Source organism: Myripristis murdjan, chromosome 23, assembly GCF_902150065.1.
Source record: "Myripristis murdjan chromosome 23, fMyrMur1.1, whole genome shotgun sequence".
Taxonomy (NCBI): Eukaryota; Metazoa; Chordata; class Actinopteri; order Holocentriformes; family Holocentridae; genus Myripristis; species Myripristis murdjan.
In genome coordinates, this window is record NC_044002.1 from 10713387 (window position 1) to 10730083 (window position 16697).

The 16697-nt window shown below is 41.4% G+C and overlaps 2 protein-coding genes across 2 annotated transcripts in view; both read right to left on the reverse strand.

Annotated features, from left to right (window-relative positions):
* Positions 1-1111, reverse strand: part of iqsec3a (IQ motif and Sec7 domain ArfGEF 3a) — a 101528-nt gene extending 100417 nt beyond the window's left edge. The window contains exon 1 of the mRNA XM_030045954.1: positions 425-1111. Coding sequence (XP_029901814.1) covers positions 425-981 — 557 coding nt within the window. The 5' untranslated portion in view covers positions 982-1111. The remainder of the gene's footprint in view (positions 1-424) is intronic.
* A 10806-nt stretch (positions 1112-11917) lies between these two features.
* LOC115355154 (troponin I, slow skeletal muscle-like) lies at positions 11918-16034 on the reverse strand. The gene is made up of 8 exons (XM_030045839.1): positions 15976-16034; positions 15220-15223; positions 14991-15029; positions 14540-14581; positions 14080-14211; positions 13867-13956; positions 13329-13511; positions 11918-12372 (listed from the first exon to the last, which is right to left on the reverse strand). The coding sequence occupies exons 3-8, from the start codon at positions 15006-15008 to the stop codon at positions 12271-12273; spliced, it is 567 nt and encodes a 188-aa protein (XP_029901699.1). The 5' UTR covers positions 15009-15029; positions 15220-15223; positions 15976-16034; the 3' UTR covers positions 11918-12270.
* Between the last annotated feature and the right edge of the window lie 663 nt (positions 16035-16697).

Below are 16697 nucleotides of genomic sequence, written 5' to 3' on the forward strand. Positions count from 1 at the left end.
TTAGATGTCTTTAGTTATTTTTAGGAGGTGGTTGCCAACTGACTTACACGGTTGTCAACAAACATAACATTATGGCTTAGGCTTTTGAGGATATCACGCTGTTTTCTGGCCAGATGCAGCAGCTATATATAGGCAAGAAATTATGCCAGAGCGTAGCACGCTGAAAAAAAAACCCAATCTCCATTTCAATAGGTCACTAAACCTGATACTCGAGTGTTAAATCCCTGTTTTAACACTAAAGTTCCATCAACATGATTTCACTTGAGAAATTCCTGGACCAAGTTGAGTCGTTCTGGAAACTCCCTCCACCGGCAGATTTTTGTTTTACTTCTTTCAGGAAATTAAATTTTGCGAGTCCACGGTAGGTTAAACGTCTCGTTAAGATGGAGATCGTTGCAGTGCACGGCATATGAAAGCTACTCACTCTGTTTTCCTGGCCAGTCCAACGGAGCGGCAGAGAGTGGTGGGAGTCTGCGGAACCAGGGACTTGCAGCAGGGGCTTCGCTTGTCGTCCTCGACTAAGTCCGGGCTGGCTTGGCCCGCTTTGGGCGACTGCGGCGAGGTGGGGACTAGCTGCAGCTGCTGCGGATGGTGGGAGGACGGGGCAGGAGGGGTTTGATGCTGCTGAGGCTGGGCCGACAGACCGGGGATCTGCTGCGGCGGCTGCGGCTGCGCCTGCTGGCCGGGGTGAGCCGCCGCTTTGTTGCTCCCCGGGTGCTGATGGAGGTGGGCCGGCGCCTGGGGACTGGCGCTGCGGTGGGTCGGGTGGTGGTGGTGGTGATGATGTTGAGGGGGCTGGTGGACGTATTGATGGGGATCCCGCAACTGCCGGTTCTCCCCTATCAGGTCCTCCACCTTCCGCTCGAGTTCGTCGATGCGTTGGCGCTGCGTCTGGATCAGGCTCTGCTGGTTCTGCACGATAGTAGTGAGCTCCTTCAGATAAAGAACGGCTTTCATTGGGTTATCCAGCAGGCTCTCCATTACTGTTACTGTCTGCGGCCCTTTACCCCGCTATTTGGACTCTCTCTTCAGCTGGTTCTGGCGTGGCGATCCGTCGATGGGGCCTCGACACCGTGCGTAACCGGGATGCTGTGGCGGCCGTCTGACGCTTCTGTTCTCGGAGGCTCCGGAATGGGCAGATGCGTAGTCTCTCTCTCTCTCTCTCTCTCTCTCTCTCTCTCTCTCTCTCTCTCTCTCTCTCTCTCTCGGAGAGAGGATGCTCTGTGAGGATTCCAGAAATGGTGCTGATGCAAGGGGGGGATCAGCATCAGAGAAGTGAGGAGGCGGGGCCGTAGTGGACTGGTGATGTCAACACGCAGGGGAAACAGTGAAGCATGTTTTTCCAAGTCCCACAAGTCGATATGCATGGCCTATGCATTTCTAAGCCCAATATACCACACGCACGCTATGGACGAAAATTAGACAGCGAAAAAAATCCCTTGGATTATTTCACCATCTCTTCATCTGCATGCTAAAGTCCACCGCGCACACTTTCTGTTGCTGCTCCAGTTTAGTAATTCTGCACTTCTAAAGCAGAAATAGACGCAAGGGAAAGCAACATCAATGGCTATCATTGACTCAGCCTTACTCATGTCATGGCCTAATGTTTTATTCCTCTCCAGGCGAATTTTCACACTGAACCCTTGGTCACAATTTCATTGGAGTATTTGAAATTTGCTACAATGCAGTTGTGAAAACAATCTGGTTTCATTACAGCCAACTGCAGGCCTGTCTGCAAAATGCTGCTTGGGCCTAGCAGATTATTATTTCACCCACAAATCTTATTTACCATCCAAAATGAATCACGCATGTTCATGGATGTGTCTAATTGATCTTCTCCCGCTGTGTTTCACAGCCACCTTAAGAGATAAAGCAACATTTTATCACAGTCAGAACGAGGTCAGATAGGATGATTTTCCAAACTGATTTTGTCTTGCACAAAGTCTGGTGGAGATTGCTTCCAGGCTGTGCTGTGACTTCAGCATGTGAGTTAGATCAGCTGAGCTTGGCAATCCCTGTACTTCATGTGGACGTGTGGTACGATTAGCGTCACCACTGATGGTCTTTTTGTCACTGTCTTTGTGTGTTGGACAGTAACTAATCTTGGATGCTACCCCAGAGTTTTTGGGAAAGAAGGGTGGAGAGTGTCTTAGCAACACAGTATGAAAACAACTTGATGAGATGATTTTTTACTTTTTTTTTTGCACCAATGATATTCTCCCAAGCACATTCAAATTCACTGTTTTCAGCAACTTTCCTTAGGTATGAAAGCAAATCATGAAGTTTGGCAAGTGGTAATCACCCATGAGGGAAAAAAAAAAAAGGTTTTTATTTTCCAGCAGATGTGCAAAACTCTGCACTCCGCCCTCCCCCCATTCAGAGACAGCAGTGTGAATCTCAGCAAATTGGATCAGGCAAAGGAGGATACTTTTCGGTCTGTGACTTGGTATCGCTCACTTTACCAAAAGGGAAATAAACAAGTCAACCAGACGGATAGCATGTAGGCAGAGCAAGGAAAGGAAATGGGTTTTAGGGTGGCTCAGATGATCCCTCCTGATACAAGAGAAAATGATATCTCACTGAGAGAGTGCATGACAGTTCTGGTAGCTACAATATAATGCTTTAAAGTTTCAGATCTGAAATTCCACTGCTGAGAGAGCCTCATTGTTATATTCCAAGTAGGCATTTATGCTCTACATTAATCTATTATCAAATGAATTACAATGTGGCTTAATGTGTACTGGGCATAATTAATCGTGTTTGTGTCTGACAGAAAGCTTTGCACCAACAAAATGATCCAACAGGCAAACTGATGTCATCTCTATTACATTTTTGCCACATCTGTCACTTAGACTAACATCTTCATTACAACACAGCATTATTTATTCATAGTATGTCGTTTTGAACTCCAACGGGCGCCTGCCTTCAGTATGAGTAAATTACTGTTAATTAGTGTCAGAGTCTAATGAAGCGAAGGACAGTCTCCCAGAAAAAGTCTGACATTAATGATATGCCATGATTAATGCTAAAATAGCTTTCTTGTAAGAATAAAGAAAAACACCACAACTAGTTTTTGCATATTTTGTTTGGCCTTGACAACCACATTGTTAAAAAAGTTTCATGAAACGCTTTTCAAAAGTGCTGGGATGAATTATAAATATCGTATGACCTTGAGATAGTGAAATATTAGGACCTCGATGGCGAGCCAGTGTGAGTGCAGCCAGGTCCCCTCTTCCATATGGCTGCCTCACAAGCTGCGTGAAGTGAAAAATGGCTCTCGCACCCGACCAGCAACACATAGCAGGACAGAGCCAAAAATGATTTTTGCAGAGGGATTGTAAAAAGCAAAAGGGTGCCAGCACTGACTTTGGCGTTTGGGTGAAATCTGCAAGGTCCAGTTTTACTTATTACGTACTGTCTGCTGGAAGAGCTGCAGCTCACCTTTAACACCAATTACCTTCTGGAAGATTCTGGAGCCTGCGAGGGTCACACATCCTTGATCTGAGACGACAAGGACAGGGCAGATAATAGGAGTTGAATAATGAAGTGTTTTACCTCAGCCACCATGCGTCTGGGGATGAGTAAAACTTAGAGTACCCTTTAAAACGGCATTACAAATCTAGGCTAAGCATTTCCTTCATCTTTGAATTTCATTACATTTTGGGTCTGCATTACCCTGGAGGGGACCGGTGGTATTCACACTCCCGTATCATTTTTTCTGACTCTTGAGAGAGAGAAGTTTGAAAGTTCGTTCTCAGTGTTAAAGTTTTGCCACTTCCTTGGAACCTCCTTCGAAACTTTTAATTTCAAAACAATGCGTTACATCAGTATAGGCCTGCTCCCCAGAGAGCTGTTGTGTCTTGGGCTTGTTGTTAAGTTGAAAGTAGACTGGCTGTATTCTCCTCTCTCATTATACAGTGGCGTTTGATGCATAGTCTAACAGACACAGACCGAGTGTACTGTTATGAACCCTAAACAGCTCTCTGAGCAAAAGAAACTTGTCTCTCGAAACAAAATGTGGCAGGGAAACTGTTTTTTTTTTTCTTACCTTCATACTTTCGTTTCATAGGTTTCTGCCTTCGTTTTGAAATGCCAGGGCTCTCAGCACATACAGTTTGCTCAAAGAGCACACATCTTTCAAAAGTTGTAATTTGCTCTGATAAATCACAGTCATTATATCACTACAGTATTTAGACTGGCTTCTCCATTTTCACATAAAAAGCTCATCTCAAGCAGCACAGTTTATTCATATTTCATTAACACTTTATTGAAATGCACCTGACATGCTTCAGTGCATGTGAGCTAATTCCTGCCTTAAGATGAGTCATTGTTTTTTTTTTTTTTGCGTGTGTGCGTGTCATCACTACACTTTGGACATGATAAGGAGTAGAGAAAGCATAATGAAGTGAGGAGGGTGGAAGTGAGACATTATTTCAAGGACCTTGCAGCATTCTGAGTAATGACAGCAAGAGCTGTGATAACAACAGACGACTACATGATAAAGCAATTAACAGCAGGTAAAGATTAATTACCTGCAGCACTATACTTCATTAGTGACATGCTGCAGCACTGCCAGGTGGGACAAGCGAGTCAGAGAGTCACTGACACCGCAAGCATCTGGTTAGGACAGCATTTTAAATGATCCAGCTGAGTGGTAACAAGGACTGTTTAGCTTTTGCCTAACATCCAGCTTTGTCATGCTAACATTTGGATGGATTGATTCCAAAACAATGCATCACCATTTTGGGTGTAAATTATGGTACCTGATGTTCACTGCTCAGAATCGGCACAAGAGCAAATTTTCTTAAATTTATACGTAAAAGTTTCAAGGTGATAGCATCAAAGATACAGAATGTGCAATACGTTAGAGGCACTAACTCTTTTCAATTAGCACACTAATGAGATGAGTCCAGGTAAAAGCCATTATCCTTTATTGATTTCCCTTATTAAATCTCTGCTTATCACAAAGGAGGAGATGTAGATACAGATGGCAGACGAGTTAGAGAAGAATTAGAAGCTTTTAGACAACTGAGCTGTAGATTGTGCAAAAGCGGCTGAAACTCAATATAATGAATATTTCCCTAATATGCTGTACATTCAGTGTAATAAACAGTGAGTTTTATTTTCACTCCAGCAATTATTTCGTCCAAGGTGCCACATTTTTCAAATTAATGTCTTCAGTTTGCAAACCGGAAAGCCCTTTGGAAGTATTGTAATGATTTGGACATTGTTTCCACTGCAGCTTGCAGAATCCATTGTGCTGCTGCCAAACAACGGCTGTTTGTGCAAACTGTAACCTCCGTGGCTGCACTTTTCCAATATCCTCCATGGTGGTAAAATTCCAACAGCCCTATTAATAATTTATTGAGCCAGGTTGTTCACACAATCGCTCTGGGGAGACCTGGGGCACGGTAAGCTCAGCTGAGCAAGCTTCTCCATGTGTGATGCAGTTGGTTTTTAATTCCAGTGGCAAAACATCAGCACTCACAGTGAGTTTGGCAAGAAACTTTCACACATACTGTCTCTGATTTCCGACAAAGGAATGAACAAAAAAAAAAAAAAAAAGACAATCCATTGATTCCCCAAAATTGTTTTTCTGACACTGAGAGAAGAAAGAATGAATTTTAAATAATAATGATAAAAACAAAGAAATTCTATGGACCTGCAGCTAACAGGTAGCATTTCTAATTTCAGGTTAATATTCCAACGTGATTTCTACTCCATAGCAGCCTGTAGCACTTTGGAAAGCCTCCACCTGATTAAAGCAAAGGGAATCTTTAATGGACGAATCTTGTTGACCCCTGATGAGCTTTGGTGTCCAAAACCAATACCCATCAGCCTGTTCTCCCTCCCCATTGGCTGAGAGCAAATCAATAATGAGCAGGGAGTGAGGCCACAAGCACCTATTGTAGATTAACTCAAACCATTAGAGGTGATGGGCGGAAAGTGTGGATGGTGCATTTCTGGGATTAAGATGCACAGTGGCTGCATAAATTACGCGTTTGAGGTGAAGTGTGATTGATTGTTCCATTTTATTTTAAGACTTTCCCATGATGAGGGATAAGGAAGTTTTTTTTTTTTTATAACATCTTCCACATTTTTGGTTGAGTTGCAAATTTGAATATGTACTTACATATCTGCCAAGTATACGATGCCAAATGGATTCATGCCCAGGCCTGATTGTAAGCTTAGTGACAGACTTCTGTTCAAGGTAGTGTGGTCATTGTGTAACAACAGTAAAACATAATGACGACAGCAAAGCCTCAATGGAAATTGTTGAGCCCACTGTTGCGTTTTTACCTTCTTTAACAATGAATGCACTTACTCACACACGAATGAGCACACCCATTTTGACTCTGTGGCTCACCAGTATAGCAAAGAGGAGCAAAGCAAATAGTGCAGTAATACCGCATAAATCACAACTGAGAAAAATCTGTCAATATTCCTCACTTCAGACCACATGGACTCACTCGCCTCTCTGATTTATGGATCGCCTCCAGCACAGTTAAATGTGCAATTTTCTTGGGAATATAGACAGGATGAAGGACAGGGCAAAGGCCATCGCGCATTTGTGGGATTAGGTCTGATGAAACAGCCCTGAAACAGCCATTAAGTGGCAGAATCACGCAAACATGCACCAAGAGACAGGGAAATGGCTTTTTCCTGTGATCGTCACCCCTCACCGCTCCATTTGAGAGTAAGGTGTGACATAAAAAAACCATTTTTTTAAAAGCTCCCTTTGACAACTGCTGCAGGAAATGTGGAGTAATCAGAGCGTCTTTCCTCCAGGCACAGCTTGTTGTCCTGAAAAAGATCTTTGACCAGTGCATATGCTAAATTATACTCAGCTTTACTACATGTCATTTTTCGACACTAGTGACAAATATAGATTCTAATAGAGAAAATTTTAAAATAAAGTGAATGGGGTGTGCCTCATATAGCAAGTATAATTCATTGTTATTGCAGATGAAGTGAGCAGAAGTTAACCCTTGACCTTATGGATGGGTCAAATAGATTAGCAATGAATAACAAATTTTTATCTTCATCATTTGTTTCCACTCATTTTCTGTCTGCAGCCTGTGAATCTTTCATTGAGGTTGAAAAGACATTCACCCCTCATTTCGAATCCAATTAACACTTTTGCTCTGAGAGTATTGCACATTGTGTGTGTATGTGTGTGTGTGTGTTGGCATGTGGGCGTGTGTGTCTGTCTGTTTAAACCCTTGAATCTGCCAGTTTAATGCTTTTTTTAATGCTCCTTTCTGGTGTCATTACCTCCAAATATAGAGTATAATTCAGCACAGAAACGGGATTTGCCTCAAGCTGCTTATTCGTCACTTCCATCACCGAAAGCTGTGAACAACATCCAGCAGCTAGGGAGTGCAGCGTGAACTCAAAGGTCTCAAAGGTCAGAAAAGTGGACATGTAACAAGAAGGTCGCCGGTTTGAAGCCCCAAACCAACTCTGAAATGTGAAAATGTGAAAATGTGGAAATGTGGAACAGCAATAGGAAATAAATAAATCTCCCCCACTGCCTTTGAGACGCCCTGAGCAAAGCAAGGTTGCTCTTATGGAGCTGTTGTTTGTGCTGGGCTGCTGTGTGTAACTGTGACAGTATGAAGAGTGGTGCACAAAGAGCATGCATCTTGAACAAACTCCTCCCTTGGGTAACAAAATGTTGAAAAATAAATCCTTCTTTTAAAGTCTTTGGGAGAGATAGATATAAATATATCTATAGATAGATAGATACCTATTATATTATAAATGAATTTTTAAAGCTGCAGTATTTAAAATCAGGACATGAGGACCGTTCAGACTGCAGTTTTGATTGTTGCAGCTCCAATATAAAACCCCATTACTGTGACTTCCACAAAAACACCATATGTTTTTAGAGATACACAATTTAATCAATAATACCTCTTGTAGTTTTGCAGTGCCCGGCTCTCCCTAATGGATAATGCTATCCCACCAGTTTACACCGTCAGCCACTTTTGAATGATCTCTCCTTGCATTATGTCCTGCCCCAGCTTCCTGTTTCAACTTGAAATATGTCAGATTACAGAGGCAAGATGCTTTCAAAATGCCACTTCACTGTGACTTCAGCCACAGCGAGCAGGTGCAGTGAACACGCTGCCTTGCAAAATGACACTTTGACAGCAGACATCGCTATTACAGAGAAATCTGTCTAACCTGCTAGGCCGCCTCACACTGTTTTCCAGTTTATTCCAATATTGTCTACCCCAGGCCCCCACAGCAATAAATACACTACTCATATATCAAAGATTAATGACATCAATCACACTCATCACCGGGCCGCGCACAAACACACATGCTGTGCACGCACACACAGCAAACGTGGCAGTCCTCTTTATTGTTTCCTTTGCAGCCTCGGTAGCTCTCTCATTTTTCTCTTCCTTTGGGTGATTCCATGGGTGAAATGAACTGGCGCTCCTTAGGGCCACAGCAGTAATTGTTTATTGTCAGGCTCCGCTTATTCCCTGTTACTCCTCTGTGGAAATGCGGTTGCTTTCCTCCTCTAACCGAGAGCAGCCAGAGGTATAAGCAGACAGAGAGAAAGAGAGATAAAAGAGAGATGAATAGAGGGAAACAGAAAGAGAAAGAGAGTGAGAGACAGACAGATATCAGCTGTAGCTGTAGTTAACATGTGCTGTCTCGCAGTCTTTCCGTTTATCAGTCAATTAATATCTGCCCTTTGCTGTCATGAGGGCAGCAAGATGTCTAATTTGCCTAAAAAACAGCAAAACTTTTGGCTTTTTTGTGCAATGAAGGTATTTGTAATGTTCTTTTGCCCTTGCACACTGAGTACTCATAAAATTAAGGTTTGTGCTCACTAATGCATTTTTTATGGTGCGTGATGCGTCGCTCCTCTACAGTGGTGCTGTGCCATTGACAGTAATGAGGGAATATTTACTTCATCTTTGTAAATTTTGGTTGTTGTTGAGCTGAAAATAAAAACAGAAAGAGAGGAAAAAGAAAAGGAAAAAAATCCTAATTTAAGAATTGTCAACTTGGGCAATTGGTAGCAGCTCTTACACTGCCAGAAAAAAAGGGGAAAAAAAGAAAACTAATTCCTCTCAGACATTTAAAATTTGGGTAGTTAATGAAGAATAACATGTCCCAGAGAAATCTAAAGCCTAATGAGTCTACTCTTTACTCTCCCTCTCAATATTTACAGTAGTAGATAATGCAATTGTTGACTGCCACCAAGTGGCACGGAGAATGAAGTACAATTAAAGCCCAGTGCATTGCGCCTCATCATGAGCAATAAAAAACTACATGTATATCATGATGTTACTCATTTACACTTTCACCAATGTCGGTAATGTGGTTTTGAATTTAGGCACACCGGCTCAGACTGATATGTGGCTGTCTTCAGAAGAATTTCACACAGAATTCCAGCCTTGTGACCTTTGCATTAACAGCCGCCGTCATGTGTTGATGTGACTCTTCAGGGTGGCACATCTGGAGCATTCGCACTATGCGAAGGACTCTCTTAAATGCCTATTTATAGTTATAATACACGTCGTGGCCTGTGTTGACTTTTCCACTGTCAGCGACCTAAGGGTTCGTACAAGGGCAGACAAAATATCATGTATCAGCTTATCAACGCGAATGAATGACAGTGTGACTAGAAGCAAACACACGCACACACACAAGTGTACACACACCTGTTATCGGATCCAGATGCAGGTTGATGATAGGAAACACCATGAGGGATGTGACTCTTCACCACATTGTTTTCTGCCTAATTCCTGACCTTGGAAAACTGGCATCGTTCTCCTTTCTCCTGCACATTGTGTGTGTGTGTGTGTGTGTGTGTGTGTGCCTAGTTTCAGACTAAGCAGTAAACACTTCATTACATGTTTTGCAATGAATAGCAGCGATAAATACCAAATATATGCACCAAAGAAGTCCACCTAAAATTGATGATTTTCAAATGGAGGGTCCTGGGGTCCTCAAAGGGCCTCCATGTGTCCTCAACAAACTGCTACCTTATTTTATTTTGTTATTTATTGTGCTTATTTTTCTAAAGATATACATATTTCTCTCTTTTAGAGTTGACAGGTATATTCTGTGTACTACTGATCTGAAATGTCTTATTATTCTGCTGCTGTAATTCAAGAATTTCATCTATCTATCTATCTATCTATCTATCTATCTATCTATCTATCTATCTAATTTAGAGGAAATTATTAGAATAAAAAACAACACTTTATTTATGTTATCTAATTACAACATGTTTATATGTTAACATTTTATGCATCAGTGAATATTGTATCATTGTCCCTTAATCTCTCTATTTCTCTAGTGAATCTTTTTGTCCGTGTACAGCATCTAAACAATTTAATGCCTGACACAAAACAAACTATCTTTTCATATCAGGGTACCGATAGGGCAAAACCCCTTCAAATGGGATGTAGCTGCAGCTCAGAGAAAATCAGCTGGGGGGTTCAGAGCATGAAAGTCTTTGAAAACCCCAGGCTAAGACATCGACATCGACATCACTTTCACTTTTAAACCCTGTGTAGCCTAATGCCATCCAACATGTCTGTAACCATTTAGATGCTCTTTAAAGAGGAGGTGTGTGTGTGTGTGTGTGTGTGTGTGTATGTGTAAGTGAGTTTGACACAAAGTATAGGCATGAATCAACTGTTAAAGACCCCTCTATGCACAAGTGTATATATATATCCACACAATAAAACACTGGCATCAGTGAACCACATATTCTAACACACTGATAGAATTTAAGAGAATTTTGTATCGGGATGCTCAGTAGGCCGGCTGTGAGGAGACACCTAATCAAACCTCTGACAAGCACCAACCCGTCAACACGCCCTCCCTTTGTTCTCAGCCCTGCAACCAGCAACCAACTACCAACCCACACAGTGTGCCGACTGTTCTGCATTTCCATTGGTCTGCTGGCTATTGTTGGCATCTGTTATGACTTTCATACTTCAAATAACAACGGCTGGGTGACAACAGCCAGTCAACCCACTGACACACACAGAAACACACACACATGCATGCATGCAATGTGCAGGGCAACAAAGCCAGCAGGATGTGCTATCCAGCTCAAGTGTTGCTTTTCCAAGGTTAGGAATTATGGAGAACAACACAGCTAAAAATACCGTGCCCAGGGTGTGTGTGTGTGTGTGTGTGCATGTGTGCGTGTGTGTGTGTGTGTGTGGCAGTGCCAGAGACTAAGATTTGCCATCTGCTTAAAAAGTCACGCCCCCCTCCATGTCCTATCATCAAAATGCTCCTGAATCCTATAATTCATCCAAAGACATTTCAACCAAATGGTGACAAGACCCAGGAGTCAGGTTTTGTTTCATTTTCAGAGCTTCACTCGTAATATCTCATTAATTATGAGTCTGAAAAATGAATGGGACATCTAATGACATGACATCTATGATGATGATCAAAGCTCTATATTACAATCAGTTAAACGTATTTTTTTTTTAAATTCAAAATCCCAAAACACATCATAAAAAGATTATCATGTCCTATCTGGGGGGGAAAAAAAATAAATAAATAAGATTTATCATTATTTGTGACTTGCCCTTATTGTTTTTTTTTTTTGTGTGTGTGTCTGTCTTATTTTATTTTTCATTATTTGTGGATTCCCCTTTGCTTTATGCCACTTATATTCAAATTACATCACATCAGAGTTTATTCACTCCATATATGGATGTGTCTGCGATATCTATTTAAACATTTTGAGTCTGAATTTAGTTAGGTAACACCTGTCACACCCCCCTTCCCCTTGTGTTTTTTTTAATCCATCATCGGGTAAGCTGCTTTCCATCCTTATACGCGCTGCACATGAACCACCGGGTGCCAATGAAATGAAACATGATAAAGTCACATAGTGATGGGGCACACCAAGGACTGACACAATATCTGTTAATTTATTTCCATTCTAAGTCTCTAAACATGTGTAATAACAAAACATCTTCTCTGGTAATAAATAACAAGTTTCTGCTCATTTTACACTTGAAGTGCTTTTAGTCATTCCACTGGAAATGGCCATCAACCGAATGCAGGCACTGGTGATGCACTGGGGTTTTTTACAAGCCTATGACTTACATGTCTATGCCTGCGTTTATTCCTACACATTGTGGTCAAGTTAAAATGTTTCCAGCCGATTGGCCATTAAGATCATTTTTTCCAAATAACCTCCTTCTCCTTCCCTCCCCCATCTGTGTTCTTCAGCTTCATCCTTTGCGCTGCTCTTCACAGAGTTTCTCACTGCGCCCCGCCAGCTGCATCGAACATCTTCTTGCGGCCCTCCATGCCAGACATGGCCTCCACGTTCTTACGCCAGTCACCAACTTCACTAGTAAGTACCTGGGATTGAGGAGTGAGAGATTAACCAAACAGGAAAATGTATACAAACAGTAAATACCATGATTTGGTAAACAACTACACTGATTTGACTGTTATCACACCATTGAATGGATGTTACCAGTTGTAATCACCCCCACAGATTTGGGTTGGTAGGGCCCTACTGCATCTTTTAGTGGGACAGAGGGCTGTTATCATTTAATTTTATTGCCTTAACCAGTCAAATGGGACCCTGAGGCAAGACGTATTGTGACATAATATAAAGACCAACACAGTCAGTCTCAGAAGGAGGTTGTTTGGTTGGTGGATTGGTCATTTTTAGCTAGTGGATGTTGCGTTAAGTTTTCCCAAGGAAACATGATGGTTAAGTTTGGAAAAGGTCATGGTTATGGTTAAGGTGAGGCATTAGCCCACAGCTGTGGGGGTGATTTTCACTTACAACGTCCATTCAATGGTTTGAGAGCAGTCGAATCAGGTGACAACCAAGGCAAAACTGTAAAAAAAAAAAAAAAAAAAAAAGACTTGATTGATTAATTAATTAAGAATGCTCTAATCACCTGTCTGAAAAAGTATTTCAGAATCACCTGCTTCACTACCTATTTAGGTATCAGATAAATCTCTCTCCATTCAGATGGTACTTTACTTTTCACTAAAAGTATGGTTGATTTTTTAGTAACCTAGATTTGGTAGAATGGTTGCTCTCCTGGAAAAAAAAAAAAAAAAAAAAACATGAAGAAGCAAAAGTAAAGAGGGAATGTGCTAAATAATATCTAATGTGAGGGCGGGCGCTGAGCATTGGGAGACAGAGCAGTCTGCCATACACTGCACACTCTTTAATGCCGTCAGTATATTTTTCTGTGGTGAAAATTGACGACTAAAGTTTCAAAACTCTGTGCAAATGTTAGGGGAGCCATCAGCTGCGCAGTCAGACTGGAGCATTCGGAGTCTTGACGTTGTACCTTGTCTTGTTTGACGTCCTCCTTCTTCACAGACTTGAGGTTGGCTCTGAGGTCCATGGAGCCCTTGTGTTTGGAGCCCAGGAGAGCTCTCATCATCTCGTCTGCTGACACTCTCACCTTCCTCAAGGCAGGCTTTTTGAACTTGCCTCCGAGATCCTGCACCTTCAGCTTCAGCTCATGGATCTGAAGGAAAGTGATGCGCTTGAGAACATGTCTGAGACAAATCGAGAAATGTATGTGGGAAAAACTTTCCTTTACTCTCATTCTTTTTCCGAAGTTCTCGAACAGGCTGTGACAGCCAAGTTCTTAATTTGTGTGGTGATCAAGTGATAAGGCAGGGCTGATTTTCCTCAAGAATATGGTTTTGAACTGGTAGTACACTTATGAACTATGGCTAATATTGAGTTTTTGATCTCTGGCTTCGAGGTAAAGAAGAGAGTTGTTTGATTTCGAAATATACTGCTTCTACTGCCTGAGCTATGCAGGATCATGGTAATTAACTGTGCATGGTGAGAACATATTGTTCAGAGCAACTTACGTCTTTGTTGTGTTTGTTCACTTTGGATTCACAGTCATATCTCTCCTCATCCACAATGTCAATTTTTGCGTGAAGCTGCTTGCATAGAGTCTGAGGAGAAATGCATATTATAAACCCTGGTTTTAACAAAATGCTCATTCATCTGGTGACAAATAAGTAGAACATCTCCCTCATGTAATGCTCTTCACTGGCTGATGTCACCCTGACACTTACCTGGAGCTCAGCCAGTGGCATTCCAGAGAGTTGCAAGGGGGGCAACTTCTCTCCCAGGTAACGCACTTTTTCCTCATCCCTTTCCTGCTTCTCCCGCTCCAGATCCTCACAAGCTCTAGTGAGGAGCAGGATCTGATTGGATCAAACAGACATCCATCATGACTGGCTCACACAATCTGATGAAATGCATTAGAGAACTCGCTCTGTAGGTCCTCAAAAGAATACAGGAGCTGTCATGGGTTTGTGAATATGCTTTTTTTCCCAATATATAATAATAATAATAATAATTTAAAAAAAAAAAAAAAAAACACCTTATGATTTTTGTGAATTTTTATGAATGGCAATGAAAAGTCCATGACACATTCTCCTTCTTGATAACATCTAAAAAGATACACTAGTTCTACAATAGGCTATGCATCACAATATACTGTATAATGTAGAAAATATCACAGCTACTCACTTTGAGGGAGAGCTTGCGGGAAGCCGAGATCTTTGATTTCGGCTGTGGGAAAAGATATTTGTATTAAAAGCTCAAGGTAAATGGATAGATCCACTGCATGCAGCTTAAGTGAAAAAGTTGCTGAGGTTATTTAGGATTTATTTAGGCCATCTATTAACATACAATGAAATATGTCATCAACTGTAATGTCTAAAAAGGCTGGAAAACTATTTGAGAAGACCTTTGAATGTCCAAGTCAGTGCCACTTTCTCTGGCCCATGTGAGAAGATAAGGTTTTATTATTAGGATGAAGTCAAGGGGAAAGCACTCAGAGACGCAGACTCTCAGCTGATAACTCCTATAGAAGATAACAGTGCAGTGCCAGCTACCGCCCAACATGCCAGGCCTTTGCTGTGCTGATGCCATGTGCATATAGGGATAGTCTCTCCTCTGTGGAATAGAGCTGGCTCACCTTATCCTTGGGATTCATGGCTCTGGATGTGTCACTCTCCTGCAATAGCCAGTATGGACAAATGAGGACATAGAGCAGGGATTTTTTTTTTTTAGCTTGTTGATTTATTCTGTTAAAGAGCTAAATATATAGTATTCCAACAATCAAATGTCGACAAAAATGTTATATCACAAATGGATCATGACAGCAGCACGACTACACACAGAGAGTATAACAAGACTTTCCTTACCTCACTGGGAAAGAATCGTGTTCACAGAGTCAAACAGCACAAGAGAGAGGAACAGAGATGTGTGTGTTAGTTTAGTTTCGGGGTTACACTTCAAACCACTGAGCCGCGGTGTAATATGACCCACTGAGGTGCTACATAGTGCGCAGCCCTCCTCATCGCTTGACATGAGGATTAAAAGCAAGGACATGACAAGAACAAAGTCTGTCCTCTATATTCAGCATCACTTTGGTTTTAGCACAATGTCACTAATGGCATCTCAGCAGAACTGTTGGCAGATTACCTCAACAACAAGAGCCACATCTAACAAAACAAGCATAGTCTATTCAACTGGAGTAAAAGCGGTGGATTTGTCATCCAAAAAGATATAAAAAGATAAAAAAAAAAAAAAAGGCCCTTTCATTAAGCTGAAGTATTTCAAAAATATTCAAATACTCATGCACTGACAAACACAGCTATTACCAAAGACAATTAACACTCAAAGTAAGTGGGCCTATTTTTTCTAACAATGTTAATTTCCCAACAGCCATTCTGAAACCTTTGAGGGAAGAGATTAAAAAAAAACTGAATTTGTAATCTCATGTAACAATGAGCATCTTCAGCCAGGCTTTCATCTACCAGCCCAGCTCAAGTCGAACTTATTTTTCAATACAACAAGGAATCCTGCGAAATACTTTAAAGAGAATTCAGTAAAACCGACCACAAATTCCTAAATGAGTTCTTAAACAAACCATTCCCCTCCCTGTGTTTTTTGGTTACCTGCTGTGAATGGGTGCCCTGCAGAGGAGTGGAGCGTCAAACAACGGAGGCTAAAGACAATGGGAGGCTTATATGTGAGCTGGGTAGCGAGTGGGCAGCAGATATAGTGTCTGGTCCCAAGAATGCGCTGGCATGAGACCTCTGAATGAGCTGGCAAGAAATATCACCTCCTCTGACATTGTGACAACACTGGGGAGGTGTAATAATAAATCATGGACATTACCTTAATGGTATTGTCCAGATATTGCCTCTTGTTGTTGGGCATAATCCCTCTGGCCTCCCTTTGAACAATAAAAAAATAACAGCATAATTTATATTAAAGCTGAGTGTAATGATATCATCATACCTACTTTCACAGCAATCAATGTAAGGAGTTTGTAATCTAAACCTATAGTGCAATTACATAAATGCCCAAGAAGCGGCATTGAATTAATTCTCTGAATGATGATGCAAGTGAGCAGCATAATAAACATGCAAAGCTGTCATGCATAGCAAAAGCTCAGAAGCATAGTCTAAGAATAGGCCAGGCCCCCTTCCCATTAAACTGCTCTCAGTGGTGGTAAAATGAATTTAGAAACACTGTCAGCATACATGATCAGTAGCAAATGTTAATATATCATTTGGCAATATTTTCCATTGTGTTTTTTTTTGTTTTTGTTTTTTTTTTTTTCTGAACATTTCTGGGTATTCAATAAGACTTGTCATTATGTACAAAGGTTAAT

Bases quoted from the DNA above. Each gene is read 5' to 3' on its own strand.
- LOC115355154 (XM_030045839.1), bottom strand. The intron at 14,212-14,539 runs GTGAGTAGCTGT...TGATCCAATCAG, and splicing joins CCCGCAAGCTCTCCCTCAAA to ATCCTGCTCCTCACTAGAGC. The intron at 12,373-13,328 runs GTACAACGTCAA...CCTCAATCCCAG, and splicing joins AGGACGTCAAACAAGACAAG to GTACTTACTAGTGAAGTTGG.